Source organism: Lupinus angustifolius, chromosome LG13 (genome assembly GCF_001865875.1).
Source record: "Lupinus angustifolius cultivar Tanjil chromosome LG13, LupAngTanjil_v1.0, whole genome shotgun sequence".
In the NCBI taxonomy this organism is placed as follows: Eukaryota; Viridiplantae; Streptophyta; class Magnoliopsida; order Fabales; family Fabaceae; genus Lupinus; species Lupinus angustifolius.
Window position 1 is genome coordinate 13,086,215 of NC_032021.1, and position 16,022 is coordinate 13,102,236.

At 32.3% G+C, this 16,022-nt stretch overlaps 1 protein-coding gene across 1 annotated transcript; it reads left to right on the forward strand.

The window, feature by feature from the left end:
- On the forward strand, positions 5,289–10,434 carry LOC109325587 (probable methylenetetrahydrofolate reductase). The gene is made up of 11 exons (XM_019558033.1): positions 5,289–5,742; positions 6,956–7,016; positions 7,126–7,208; positions 7,521–7,694; positions 8,364–8,537; positions 8,640–8,740; positions 8,843–8,954; positions 9,063–9,143; positions 9,227–9,404; positions 9,523–9,857; positions 9,990–10,434. The coding sequence occupies exons 1-11, from the start codon at positions 5,338–5,340 to the stop codon at positions 10,071–10,073; spliced, it is 1,788 nt and encodes a 595-aa protein (XP_019413578.1). The 5' UTR covers positions 5,289–5,337; the 3' UTR covers positions 10,074–10,434.

A 16,022-nucleotide genomic window follows, 5' to 3' on the forward strand; every position in this document is an offset into this window, starting at 1 on the left:
TGAATTTCAGCATTTTGATTTCTTAGCCACATCCTAGCTCTGTCTCTATGGAAACATGCGGAGACGAATGACATCTTCATAAGCCCCATGGATCCTTACAGTATCACAGAATTCCAAGAACTGATTAATATGGTCATTTGGATCCAAATGAGCTCCTCCTCCAAATTGGTTTTGCATCACCATTTCTATCAAAGCAGATGGCAAGGAAAAGTTCTCTGCCTCTATAGTTGGACAGATTATTCCAGGACATGAACTACATACATTAGGAGCTGCGTAGTCGTGAAGTGGTTTTTCATCTCGTTCAACCATTGTTTCTACACGTGCACGTCTTTCTCTTACTCTTTCTCTTTGTTGTCTTCTTCTTCTACGAAAAGTCATTTCTAGCTCTAAGTAGTAATTTGAACTTTACATAAACCAAATGGGCAACCTACAGAGGTACCAAGAAAAAGGAAAACGCGTAATACACTAGATTAAAGTAATGAATTAAAGAAATTTTGACACATTCCACCACAACGGTGCCAAAAACATGATAAGGCAAATCGTAAGTGCACGATTATGTTGTCAAGTAATAAAATATCAATCCCACGAGGACTGGAAAATTTACTTAATCATAACAATTAATTTATACTTAACTCAATGATGAATTAAAAGTGAATTTAAAACAATTGAGCAATTGACAAGAATAATTATGAAAATATTAAAAAGGCTTGAAATCTAATTTAGGAAGAGTTCCCAGGATAAATGTTACCGCATTTACAATCGCAAATCCTACTCTCGTGGTACGGCTATCAATCAAATCCTTTACTTGGATCTTTTTATTCAATCGTGTTGTAGCAACCCAAGGTGAATTCCAAAAACCCCCGAGGATCCTAATACTACTCTCTTGAATTAAGATTCTAGTTTGAATAACTGAAATGTCAGATAATTGGATTCACCTCTTGGTCCTTTCCCAATGTATCTAAGATGAGTAATTTGTTGGTCAGACAACTCACACAAATAAAACTCAGTTTAATGATTCAAATCACAACACTCAATGAAATAGAAGTAAGAACAAGTGTTTATTAAATGTAAAAGGGCATAGCCCCAATCCTAGAAAGAAAGGGAATTACTCACTCATAATGGAGAAGAGAATACCAAAATCTAAATTAGAGAAATCTAATATAAAGTGTAAAGTGTCTTTGTCCTTGAGGGAGAACCCTCATTTATCCTAATTACAAAATATTGGGCTAAGCCCAACAAAACAAATATAATAAATAGAAATATAATATAACATCTATGACTTCTTTTGATCATTCAATTGGTCTTCACATAGCCTCAACATTGAATTTCATATTCTTGCACCTAATCTCTACTCTTTTTGGCTTTAATCCATCCAAAATGCACAACATATCCAAAAACACCCGCTCAAACCGAACAAAGAGAAATAAAAGCTAAAAACAATCCTAAAGTCCTAAGTATGTCATAAAATGCAAGTTAAATACAATGCAAATATAACATAATTTCACACTCAATGGAACTTTCAAAAGATATTGTCCACACCATCAAGGATGTCCACTCTAGAGGCCAACAATTTATCAACGTTGAAGAGACGCCCAACCCCCCACCGACCACTATACACACAACATCACTATAATGAACAACCCATACATGACCCACTAAGACCATCTAAACAACCCAAATAAACAACCTACATCCCTTCAATGTCAGCCACAACAAGATCTAACAAGAGGTAATGGCCTCCCACCTAGTCCAGCTCCCAAAAGTCAATCCAAACAAAAAGGTCAGGCCTCAAGACCGGTCAATGTTCTACGAGTTCCATAACATCTTTGACCATATGATTGATGACTGCACCTAACTATAGTAGTCCTTAGTCATTCAGAAAAGTCTTCTTATGCTTTACCAAATCAAAGTCGTCATAAGTTTTGGTGAGTGATTGTGTAAAAACAAGAAGATAATTTTGGTATGAGGTTTGTAAAGATACCTAATTACATAGGGAATATTTCATTGAATCGGAAAAGGAATGGAATGTAACCTTTAGTTGAAGAATGTAAACCAATATACATCTTAATGTAAATTTCTCTATCCTTAACTCCTTTACTTTTCTACAACTATTATTCTACAAGTTTATACTTTTGTTGAAAGTCCTGAATTGTTATTTAAAAATGACAATATTATTTCAAATATAATTCACTCATCTCATAAATTGTTATCTTATGTTTGCAAAATAATATGATCTAACTATTTATCTTGTATCTTTTATTTTGTTGTCAAAGGACCCATATTCCATCCAAAAGGAAAGTGTTAAAGAACATTCTTCCTTCAATTATATTTCTCCCATTTTCACATTTACTACGTTTCATGCCAATCCATATTATTTTAATTTAATATTATAGATTAATACTTTCATAAATAAAGTTATATATAATATTTTATCATATCACAAGCAATAATAATACATTTATTTTTATTAAATTATATGATAAAAGTTTAATTAAGAAAAAATAAAACAACCAAATTATGTTGACTAGCTGTCAGTTTCTTTTACTAATAATAATAACTCGTGTTTTGATAATTTTTTTTATTGATTAATACTTATATAAATAAAAGTTATTTAAATATAGACTAAAATTTTAAAATGAGATATATAAATTTATTATTATTGATTATTGTATGTTTAGTTCTAGAGAAATAATAAAAGTAAGATGTAAAATTAAAATATAAATTCACACTAAGTGTAAAATAGAAAAAGTACACAGGTATACTGTCTAACTAGTAAATAGATAGAAATATATACATAACACATAAAAAAATAAAGAGGGGTAATATGATATAAGATTTATACATATTCAATATATCTTACACAATTTATTTATATTGTTTGTATTTAAAATTTAATTATGATTAAATTTTAATGATAAATGATGAAATATCAATATAAAAAACTATTACACTGTTATTACATATATATTTTTTCTCAAAAATAAATGCACTAAAGTATGTAATTATATTATATATGATTTAAAATCTACGCATCATCAGTATAAAACTTTTTACATTATCAATATATTATTTATAATTAATTTTTAGTATTATTTTTGTTTGAGAGTTAATATTAATTATAATAACAATGATAATCCATAATATATACATGTTACTATAACATGCCACGTTTTCCAACCGTAATGAAAGGTATGTATAGGCAATGTTAGCCTTGCTTTTTTCCAAGGAAAAAAACGAGGAGATATCCACACCGACACCTAGTGAATGAATATGGGATGACACCTGTGCTAAAATATTAATATATTATAAAAGTTACTCGACCAATTTTTGTTTTAAAAAATAAGAATAAGATTAATTGGATGTTCTTTTATAGAGAAGACTAGTAGTAATGCACGGATTTTTTTAATTAATTTGTGGATATTTTTTCATTATTAACTAAATGTTTATATTTTTGTAAATCATTTACTCATAAATGTATAAAAAAAATTAGGTCTTCTGTTAAATTATCTCTCTACTTATGGACAAGAATTGATCCATTTAGCATATTGTAATTGTTATTCCTAACAAAAATGCTCATAATGAAATTTCAATTTTTTGTCCTATACTTAAAGGATCTAACTTTATTTATCGACTAGACCAATTTTTTTTATAAAATAATAATGTTTGGGTGAAAAGTTAATTTATCATCATTACAAGTAATTGCAAAAAATTAAGATTTTAAACTAATTACACTAAATTAATTTTTTAAAAAGGATAAATATTTTTAATGATAATTATAATATAGGGTTTGAAAAAGTAAAAAATAATTTTGATTTGCAGTTACAAAATGGATATTTGACGAGAAATTTTAGAACGGTAGTTTTTTCTTCAAATACTTTCCTTCAATATTTCGTAGTTGAAATTATAAAAAGAAATAATGCTCAGATTTAATTATCAATAATTAGTCCTTCAGATTATGTAAATCATTGTACAAAATAGTCGAAATTAGTCCTTAGAAAAACAAAACTTCCAGAGTAGTTCTTAAAAACCACATTGTGTCCCTAAATAAATAAACATTCTTTATTTTATTTAAGAGAAAATATATATGTACAGATAATAAATGAATTTTTATATTGTTATTATATTATTTATTATTTATATTTAATTATTATTGAATATTTAAAAAAAGTAGTACAAATATTAGTATATAATATATTAATTGTATATAAATATTTGTACTACCATCTCATATATATTATAGTACACCCATTATTTATTTTTTTACCAAATTACATATAAACATTGTGTTCCAAATAAATCAGGACTCTTTACTTTTTTTTAATACCAATTTAATCTAGTAAAGAACTTTAGTAACCAAATTCAGTCTTTATTAAAAAAATGTTGATTTTAATGTTTTACACAAAATCTTTAATTTAAACGTCATTACCTCTAGAGTAGATGAATCTGTACGGCTGAAACACTTTATAAAACCAAACAAAGGAAAAACAAAATACCCGGTTACTATTAATGGAAAAAAAACTAGAATTTAATATGCTTTTTATGGTGTCAACATATACCCATTTATTATATTAATTCTATTGTTTAATTTAGAGCAAAATGTTCACTGAAAATATCAAACATGATTTATATAGTTCTTTTTAGTACTTTGATGCATGTGATGGAGTCTATGTCGACTCACTCACAATCTTTCCTTTTTACTTTTTTTAATCAAATTGGTATATCCTAAAATGTTCAAGAATAAAGTGGATATTTCACTCTTAATTTTGTTTAAGAGTTGAGATTAAATACTTAATAACGTGCAAAAATTTATACAATGAATACATATTAAATCCTTCCTAAAATCTATTCAGTAAGACATTAACTTAATGGTAGATCCACTGGATTTTAAAAAAGAACATATCAAGAGTTGGATTGTGGTAAACAATACTCTTTCCCGATCACAAGCACAAACATGTGACAATTTGAATAAAAGTTGGTGCTGAGGCACCAACCAAAATCATCTCAGATCTACCTTTGTCTCCATTCTCTCTATAAATTAACCATAAAACCGCTTTTTCCACTGCACGCTTCCCATTTCCTCTATTCCTCCTTCCCTTTCTAAAGGTACGCCACCTCCTACTCTCACTCTCTTTCATTCATTCACCTTTTTTCAATTTTCATCACATTACTATCACAATTTCAAAAAAATGTTCATAAATCTGATTTAACTTCTAAGATCTATACGCAAATAATCACTTTCTATTATAGCATATAGTTTTAATTGTTAGATCTTACTGATACTGAACTCGAATACTTTAATTCAGAACAAAAGAATAAAACAGAAATAGAAAGTGAAAAATGAAGGTTATAGAGAAGATACTAGCTGCAGCATCAGATCCAGAGAGAGTTGTTTTTTCATTCGAATTCTTCCCACCGAAAACCGAAGATGGTGTAGACAACCTGTTCGAGAGAATGGACCGTATGGTGGCTCACAATCCTTCATTCTGTGATATCACTTGGGGTGCTGGAGGAACAACTGCTGATCTGACATTGGAGATTTCTAATCGGATGCAGAATATGATATGCGTCGAGACGATGATGCATCTTACTTGCACTAATATGCCTGTTGAAAAGATCGATCACGCTTTGGAGACCATTAAGTCTAATGGTCTCCAGAATGTGCTTGCTCTTCGTGGCGATCCACCTCATGGGCATGATAAGTTTGTCCAGACCGAAGGTGGATTCGCCTGCGCAAGGGACCTGGTATGCCATCATTTCATATCTTTATCTTGTGGTTTTTTTTATTGTAGAAGCATTGATACTTTTTAACATGCACTATTTTGTTTGTGCAAGTTCCGTTAAATTATATGGATCTGCTCTCTACTTAGTGGTCAAATATGGATTTAACTTAGTTCGAAAATGTGCATTAGAGAATTGAGTAGAGTGTTGCTTGCATTGTTCTCATTGTACTGTGTTATACTCTCTTATGAGTTTTCAGTGTTTGATTCCTTTTGTAGCACGACTTCTAAAAAGGAGATTCTATTCGAGGAGATGTTCTTAATTTCATTGGATAATTTGTTCAAATTGACATATGGTTTAGGCATCATAAAAATAATAGAGTAATAGGGAGAGACTTAAACCAATAGATGAATGCTTCTAGTGTTACTAATGATTGAAAGATGTCACTCATGTCTAAAGGGAAATATGTTACCTCATGCTCGGAAGAGTGTAAGTGCTCTATGCTATTGCATATTAGGTGGTAAAGAGGCAATAAGAGCATAAGCTTAGTGGTGTTGCATTGGAGTTATGGAGGCTCATACCTAGTGGAGTCTGAAGAGGGTAGATGTATACAACTTTAATCTCACATGTGAAAAGGGTATTTCCAAGATTTGAAATCATGATCTCCATGTCACAAGGCTATTTTCAAGATTTGAAATCATGATCTCCATGTCACAAGGCTATTTCCAATAGTGGAAATAGAAGATAAAATTAGAATGAATGCAGTAAAAAGAGATATGTGATGAAGACTATTAAAAACACCAGTAAGACAAGAGATTAGATGGAGGATAAAAAAATAGTCGGAGATAGTGGAAAACCAAGAAAAGCTTTATGGAAACCATTAAAAATGACTTAGAGCTATATGGTCTTTTTGAAGGCATATTTATGAAAGGCCACAATAGTATTGTTTGACCCATGTAGCTGACCCTACATATTAGGGATACATTTTGGTTGACGTTGGAGAATATTTTCAAATCAAAACATAGTCAAAAGCCCGAAAATGCAAAGAATGATATGCCTTTTCCATTTCAAAGTTTCAAAAAATGCAGGACACTATATTGCATCCTAACTTATGAATCAACTCGGAGATTAGTTTCGTGAAAGCATTTGATGGCTTCTAGTACAAGTACCTGTTGCTTTTGCTAGGCCATTTCCCTGGTCCTGACTTCCCACTGTATGTGTGCTGTTGTATTTGCAGGTGAAACATATCAGAGAGAAATATGGTGATTACTTTGGCATCACAGTTGCTGGTTATCCAGGTCCTTGCTTTTGTTATCATTATTTGCAACTTCAATGGGTCATGTGTTGTTATTTTGTTTGTTTACTCCTCTATCATTTTCTCATATACTCTAATGTCTTTCTCTTCAGAGGCACATCCCGATGTTATAGCAAGTGATGGTTTAGCTCCACCGGAAGGTTATCAAAATGACCTTGCTTACCTGAAGAGCAAGGTCTTGTAACTAAATCAGAATACACCCATTTTGTGCCTTACACCTTTATTCATTATCAGTTCTGCACATACAGTTTTAGAGAATTCTTTTTTATCTGAGACTAGCATGCTTTAAGAACTACAAGAAATGATTCATGGGAAATGGTGCATCAATTGATAAATAGGGCTATTCTTCTCCTCCTCTCTTAAGTTGAAATGAAAATGAAAAGAAAACAGGCGAGGGTGGGAAGAAGGGGGGTGTTATAAGGAAGTTTGCTCATCTTTCTGACCTTTTCATTTGACCTCCTATTCTGAGTTTGTGCTCTTTTTGCAGGTTGATGCTGGAGCAGATGTAATCGTCACCCAACTGTTTTATGATACAGATATATTCCTCAAATTTGTCAATGACTGTCGCCAAATTGGAATTACTTGTCCTATTGTGCCAGGAATTATGCCCATCAATAATTACAAGGGCTTCCTCCGCATGACTGGATTTTGTAAAACAAAGGTATGCAAAATTTGTTGTATCGCCTTTTTGGTATTAAATATTCTAAATGCTTAATAATCACACTTCAAAAAAAGGATTATCTCAAAGGTGTACATAAGGGAGTCAGTATACTAGTTACCCTATAAATCAGAATTGTTTTGACTACATACTTTGGAATATGCAAGCAAACTGGTAGCTCATAAATTTTGGTTTTTTTGGTTGGTTTAGTTTTTTCAATTCTTTCTCTTTCATTGGCATTACATAGGTTTTAATTATGAAAATGAGTTTTGGCATATGTTGACTTTTCTTTTTATTTGTTTTATTTTTGTCTTTCAGTATTAGTAAGATGTCATATCCTTTGAATTTGTATTTTTTCCTATTTTTTTAAAAAGCAATTACTATTTGTTAAATGCAAATGTTCTTGCTCTTATCTATCCCCTCCTTTTAAAACCTCCCCCCCACCCTCCTCTTTTTGTATGCTCAAATAGCTATGCTTAGACCATTGCCTATTGTCATTAATACTTTTTGAAAATGAAGACCAGTTCCAACTGGTACTTGAAATTAGCCATAAGTTTGTGAATGGATGTTTTCACACATATTTCTGTAATGTTTACTTTTTTGCCATTTATGATATTAGTCAAGTGTCATGGGCTCTAATAAAAAAATTCTTTATTAATGAAATATTTATAGATACCAGTTGATATTATGGCTGCTCTAGAGCCTATCAAGGACAATGAAGAAGCTGTCAAGGCTTATGGAATTCACCAGGGAACTGAAATGTGCAAAAAGATTTTAGCTCATGGAATTAGGAACTTGCATCTTTATACGCTAAATATGGAGAAATCGGCATTAGCAATACTAACGGTTATCTCCTATTTCATGCAATGTTGTGATATGCATGTTTTTAGTATTATTTTTGCAAGATCTCACTGACTTGGAAATTACTATTACTGTTAATGTTGGCAGAATCTTGGCTTAATTGAAGAGTCCAAAATTTATAGGTCCCTACCCTGGAGACGCCCTACGAATGTTTTCCGTGTTAGAGAAGATGTCCGTCCAATCTTTTGGTATATTACCTTTGCAAATGCTATCTGATGTTCTAAAAACAAGAAATACAAGGGTGTCTGTTTTTTGAACGATTTCTTACTTTCTTCATCCAACTATCGTAGGGCAAATCGTCCAAAGAGCTACATATCAAGAACAATAGGATGGGATCAATACCCACATGGGCGGTGGGGTGATTCCGGCAGTCCATCATATGGAGCATTAACTGATTATCAGGTACATTATTACTTACAGATTCAAGCTTTAAGAATTTGACCAAGTTTGTGATTATGTTGCTGCTGCTATGACTAACCATGTTGTAAACAATTCATTCATGTCACTTAGTTCATGCGGCCACGTGCAAGAGACAAGAAGCTTGTTGAAGAATGGGCAGTTCCATTGAAAAGCATTGAAGATATTTATGAGGTAGTTACTTTACTGGACTTTAGTTACATTGTTGTCATTAATACTTCAATATCAGCTAAATTTGTGCTGTTGCTATATATCAGAGATTCAAACTGTATTGCCTTGGAAAATTGAGAAGCAATCCATGGTCGGAACTAGATGGTCTTCAGCCAGAGACAAAGGTTATAAACGAGCAGCTAGAGAAGCTTAACACAAAGGGCTTCCTCACTATCAATAGTCAGCCAGCTGTCAATGGGGAAAGATCTGATTCTCCTACTGTAGGTGGGTGTAAAACATGTAGTTTCATATCATGCATGATTTTTCCCAGTGAGAATATCCTGTGCAATTATGATTGACGGTATGAAATATTCTAAATCCTTTCTTTTGATATACGTCCTAGGCTGGGGTGGACCTGGTGGATATGTTTATCAGAAAGCATATGTAGAGTTCTTCTGCTCTAAGGAAAAGCTGGATGCACTTATTATTAAATCCAAGGATCGACCGTCTCTAACTTATATGGCTGTGAATAAAGAAGGAGCTTGGAAATCTAATGTGGGCCCAACTTATGTGAATGCTGTAACATGGGGGATCTTCCCAGCTAAGGAAATAGTCCAACCAACCATTGTAGACCCTGTCAGCTTCAAGGTATGGAAGGATGAGGCATTTGAAATTTGGTCAAGAGGATGGGCGGCATTGTACCCGGAGGGTGATATTTCCAGGAAACTGGTTGAAGAGGTTAGTTTTTTAAACATACATGTAACGCGCTTCTTAGAAAACCTTGCACACTGTCTTTTGGCCTTCGCCCAAATTTTTCTTTTTTGGCCTTGGATGCTAGTGCTGAGGTAATTCTTTCTGATTATGTCACAGGTTGGGATCAGCTACTTCTTGGTCAGCTTGGTAGAGAATGATTTCGTCAATGGTGATCTTTTTGGTGTTTTTGCCGATTTCTGATACAAGCTTAGTATAGCTAGCTCTTTTACTATGCCTTTTCAAGTTTTTCCATTCCTTTCTTTATTCTTCTCAACATGATTAAGATTATATAGATGGTTATAACTTGTATTGCTGTTATCCGGAGAAAAGACTCGGTTCACTGGAATATGAGTCATTACATAACAATAAGTATGAAGTGGTAAAATCAATTGTCTGGACGACATCGCAGACATCTTAGATTTGTAATTCTTCAGAGTTGCATGTGCAATCTGTCATTTGAAGACAAATTGCTCATTCCTTTGAATTTGATTATTGTATCAGTATGTGATTGAATTTCTACGTTTTAATATATGAGTTAAAATAAAAGTAGAAGATCGAACTCTCTTGTATCCTATGTATGTTTGCCTTCTCTCTTTCCCCAAGTTTGGCATCATGTTTTGAAATTTGCTTACGCCACAAAAAAGTGACATATTCCAAAAATGTAATTTGACTTTTCAAATACAACTTAACATTCCTTCAAAACACCTATTCTCATCTATTATGCCTACCTTATTATTTGTAACCACTTGTACTATCATCTACCATAATACTCCTAAAAATTATCAACTCTCATATTCCCTTCCATCCTTTTTATATGATTCTTTTGAGAAATTTCTTGTTGTCTTTTTTATAAGACCTCATAAAAAGTTTCTACTGTATTAATTAAGGGCGTTTTTTGGGTGATTTTCAATTGAGTTTTGAAATTTTTAGATGCCAAAACTAGTTTTCAGTTTTGTAGTGTCAGTTTCAAACTTTTATGGTTTCAAGTTTTAAAAGTTATTATCAAGCTTATAATTTCTCAGATATTGCTACTTTTGTCAGCACTATCTATTATTGCCAATGTTTAATGACAACCTTCACATTGTTGATACCCTCTACCAATTTAACTAGTATTTTTTTCGTTGTTATTGTCATATTAGACCCTACAACTTTTTCTTTTGGCACCCTTTACTACCTTCACATCAAGGTGGTGGTGATCATGGTGGTAATGATGGTTTGGGTTGTGGTGATTGGGGTAGTAATGGTGGTGGTCGATTGGATGGTGATGAAGGTGGAGGAGTTCGTCGTGGTGATATTAAAATAAGTGTAATTCTGTTTTGTATAATCGATTATTTGGTTAGTTGATTTAGTTGGTTAAACTGAGCTTTGTATACAATAATCGATTATCGTGTTAACAATTTTTATGTTTTGTGTTTTATTCTTTTTTAGTATGAAAGGTGATTTACACCTTTATAATAATAATAATAATGAGAAAAATTATTCATTTCAATAAAGCTCTGATTCTCAGTCTCTATCATTCCTTTCTCCTTCCTTCTTTAAGTTTTCTTTCTCATCCTTCTTGTTCATAAAAAAGATTCATCAATGGCTCATACTACATTTTAACATGATAGAGAAATAATTATTGTTTTGATGACTTCCCTTATGGTTTTTTTCCTCCATTTCTCCATAAGTCCAAAGCTTGCCCCTGATCCTTTCATAACACTAGATGATGCAAACAAAGAGGATGCTGGAGCAGAAGTAGTTGATGGTGTTGCAAATAACGACATAGAGGCAGAAGAACAAGAAACCGATGTGCATTGAATCAGATTCTTTACTGTTTATGTCTTCTCTCTTCTTTACTCTTTAGGTTCTCAATTTTCTCTACAACACTATCCTTGTTAGAACTATTACTTTCAATGACATCTGGCTCAATTGGCCTAATGAGTTGTCATTGTCATGGTTGCAACATTCTTCATACAAATTTGAAGACATCAATTCGTGATAATAGCTATCAATTTCTTGTAGAAATAATTCCCACTGGCTTTGGGTCACATGTGACTCCAAATTTATTGTGGAAGTTGATGCAATTCTATCTGGGGAGCCATTGGTTTTATCATTGAACATTTTGTCTAGCCAATCTTTGATAGTTTTCTTATCTTTCATTTTTTTATAACCATGACTTCACTATCATCCGTTGTGATTTTATCATCTTTCTATCCAATATGTTTACTTCCATTCTTGTTCAAAAATAGCTTTCATCATCTAGTTTTACAAGGAGCAGGTTACTTTCATGATCTGCCATCTAGTTCAAAGACTTAAGTATATCCAACTATGTCATTCAAGTTTCATCACCATATAATCTACAATCACTATCGGCTTTTCTTTACTTTCTTGATTCTCCTGACAAAAAGGCCTACAAAGAGACACTGTTGAAGCTGGCTGGTTGTTCAAGAAGAACTTTGAAATTTTCACTAGCAACAAGATTGGCAAAGATATCAAACTGACAGAAGAAAACATGATTGAAGGTTGAGGGAAGTTAGCCCAAGATTACCTTATGAAGATTGTTTGGAAGAAGGGGTTTATTCGGTTGGTTCTTGTTATAGGGATCTTGCGGATGTTATTAATTCTTATTACATTGTTGTTCCATATATGGTCTTGTCAATTTTCCATCTCGTTTCTATCAACTATGTAACAAAGACAACAAGTTTTCACCTTGTTAAATACTATGAGACTTATATCAAAACCTTTATAGTGTGAGCCTTCACCATCAAGTTAATAAAACCCTTTTTGCACCAAACTTGTTCTTGTTTATGGTCATGAAGAAAAGAAACTTTTTCTGCTAAGAAAGTCCAATGCAGGCGATTTTTTAAGGAGCCAAGACCCATTTTGAATACTTGAAGCTTCTTGCTCAACAAAGGGATCTTCATGCCCATGTTAGATGTTGGTGCTGTTTTCCTTGCTGCCAAGTTCCTTATAATGAAGCTTCCATCTGAATGTGAGAAGATATGGTGGCAAGAGTTTGATGTCACCCCACATCAATTGTAAGAGGTTAGCAATCAAATGTTAGAAGTCTATGAGCAGAATAAAATTTCACAATTTCAAGGAGGTGAAGTAGAAGTAATTGCTCATTTGGGATTCATTCAATTCCCATTCAACCCATACCACCAATTACCCTAATTTCTTTTCTACTATATTTCTTACTCCTCTCACGAATACACAACATTGTTACGGCGTGTATTTTATATTATTGAAGTAATATATTAGCATCAAGATTCAAATCCATATTTTTTTTCTTTCATTCATTATGGTTGGTTTGCTTCTGTCAAGTGCATGATTAAGTATTGTATGTTTAAGCTTCTATCAAATAGATGGTTAAGCGTTGGATGAAATTACTTCTACCAAGGGTGGTTAAAGTGTCGTTATTACTTCATATTAAGATTTTAAGACTAGGAGATAATGATTCACTCACCAGCTAGAGGAGGTATTAGAGTGTATCGTCGTGTTCAACACAATTATTTCAAGCTTGGAATGCATGATACATTCTAGCTTATTGGGGATGTTAAAATAACTGTAATTATGTTTTGTATAATCGATTATCTAGTTAGTTGCTTCAGTTAGTTAAGTTGAGCTTTGTGTACAATAATCGATTATCAATAGGTTAGTCGATTTGTCTTGTTAACAATTTTTCTGTTTTGGGTTTTCTTCTCTTTTAGTATAAAATGTGATTCTTACACCTTTGCAACAATAATGAAAAAGGTTATTCATTTGAGTTGAGTTTTGATTCTCATTCTCTATCCTTCCTTTATCTTTCCTTTTCAAGTTTCCTTTTTCATCATTCTTATTCATCAAGAAGATTCATCCATGACTCATACTACATTTTAACAGGGGATGATGGTGGCCATTGAAACATGGTAATCTTTGGGTTAGTAGTGGATGAGGTGGTAATTAGATTGCACAATATAGTGTTTAAGGTAAAATTTGTGCTCACCGTGACGATGAAGGTGGTCGCTCGAGATGTAGTTGGGGCGATAATTATCCCCATCATGATGGTGCTTATGGCAGAGGCATCTACGGTGGTGTTTGGGGTGATAATCACAGTGGTAGCAATGGTTAGGGTGGTAGTGATCGTCACAGTGGTAGTGGTGGCCGAGGAGGTGTAAGCGGTGGTGAATAGGGTGACAAATGATCTAGAAATTAAAAACTAAAATCAATAAAAAAAATTATTTTGAAAATGGGTAAAACAACTCATATTATGTCAAGCAAGTTTTATTTTGAAAATAGCATTTGAAAACCATAAACTGGAAACCATCCCAAATAAGGCCTAATGTTTTCTGAGAAATTAGGCCTATTTATACCACATAAATTCATTAATTGAGTAAAGAAAGAAATATAATGAGTCTCATAATTTTAAAGGGTTTAAAGGTAATTATAGAAAAATAATTACAACTTTGACAAATTCAATGCTACAATGTAGTTTAACTAAATTCCTTAATTCAAGTCAATTTTCTTAAGTGAATCCTCTAATAAAGACAAGAGAATATAATAAATTAGTAAAATGATATATCCCTTATTAGATCTTCTACTAATCTTTCTATCCACAAGAAGATGACATATGTTACAATGAGATACTTTATTTATTAGAGATTGACTTACAAGTGACATGAATCACTTTCTTATGAGTTTGATGATTAGTAAGATAATTTAGTAAGATGACTATATCATTACTTTAATAATTATGCTAATTTAATGTGAGCAATTTATTGTTAAAACTCATAGCATCACTACTTTTTATATTGGAAACATAAAAGCACTAAAATCAATATCCCTTATTCTAAATTTCTAATACTAACCTATTAAATATTAGTTGAATAGTGACCGACTTAAAAAATCTTCATAGATGCACATAGATGATAATTGGATCATCATATGAAAAGAATGGAACCAAAATTTGATTATTGCCCTTCCGTATTGGTCCATTTGGTTGATCGCTTCAATTCCTATTTTCATTTAGAAAATGTGCATTAAAGGGTTTTATTTAGGAAAATTCAATTGGCAGTTCTAAGGTTTTATTAAATTACATTTATCACACCCTTATTTCGTGACTGTGATTATATTGACCTTCTTTAAAAGAAGAGAAAATGTATGAACAATTAAATCATAAAAAAATAAAACCAAAAAAATTCATTGTAATTCCACCTTTATTTTTTTAGTTAGCATTCTTATTTTGAAAATATTCTAAACTTCACATTAGCTAGGACTAAATTGTCATATTTAATGGTCATTCTAAAAAGATAAATCATCATACAAGTTATTAAAAGTCTAAAATTCTAGTATTGTGTAAAATTAAGTCATAAATTCAAATGATCATTGGTTTAAGTCTTATGATAGTCATTTGAATTTTGAATTTTTTAACGGCATTCGAGATAAACTAAATAATTAATATATAAGTTTATCGGAAAATAGCAAACTTTTAAATTATGTGCATCAATGTATTTGTTAATTAATTCTAAATCCAATTTTATCCTTCTTTGTTAGCTAACATATGTTATTAAACATATATTAGAAATATTCTATTAATTAGATCGTTATTATATCAAGTAATTGAAATTTGGCCATGGGCTATTCACCATCAAATACGAGTGTCATATATTATCATTTTAATATTATTCATTATGCATGTACAAAATAACTGTCAAGGAGGGTCTCCAGTTGCAAGGTATGGAGCAATGCCTCGTGTAAGAAAGTTGAATAATGATTTAAGATTTGAGTTTGATTATCAGGAAAGAGAGGCAAGTTGTAACACCAATGTTCCATCTCAGTCAACTAGACATTCTATGTTGGTGGAGTTATGTTATTCGCTAGCCGACCATGCTGCTCTACTTGACCGACTATGCATCCCATGTTGGTCGAAGTGTGTTATTCCCTAGTTGACTATGCTGTTCCAATTGGCCGACCATCCTGTTCCAACTGGCCGACCATGCATCCTATGTTAGCCGAACTGTGTTATTCCCTGACCGACCATGTTGCTCCACCCGACCGACCAAGCATTCCATGTTGGTCGAACTGTGTTATTCCTTGGCCGACCAAGAATCAGGCATGTTCAGGAAAATAGCTTAACCACATGCATTACAATTGCCTAGACATGATGCACAACTTTTGGGACCACTACCC

Bases quoted from the DNA above. Each gene is read 5' to 3' on its own strand.
- LOC109325587 (XM_019558033.1), top strand. From the start codon at position 5,338: ATGAAGGTTATAGAGAAGATACTAGCTGCAGCATCAGATCCAGAGAGA. The intron at 7,017-7,125 runs GTCCTTGCTTTT...CTTTCTCTTCAG, and splicing joins CACAGTTGCTGGTTATCCAG to AGGCACATCCCGATGTTATA. The intron at 8,538-8,639 runs GTTATCTCCTAT...TAATGTTGGCAG, and splicing joins CGGCATTAGCAATACTAACG to AATCTTGGCTTAATTGAAGA.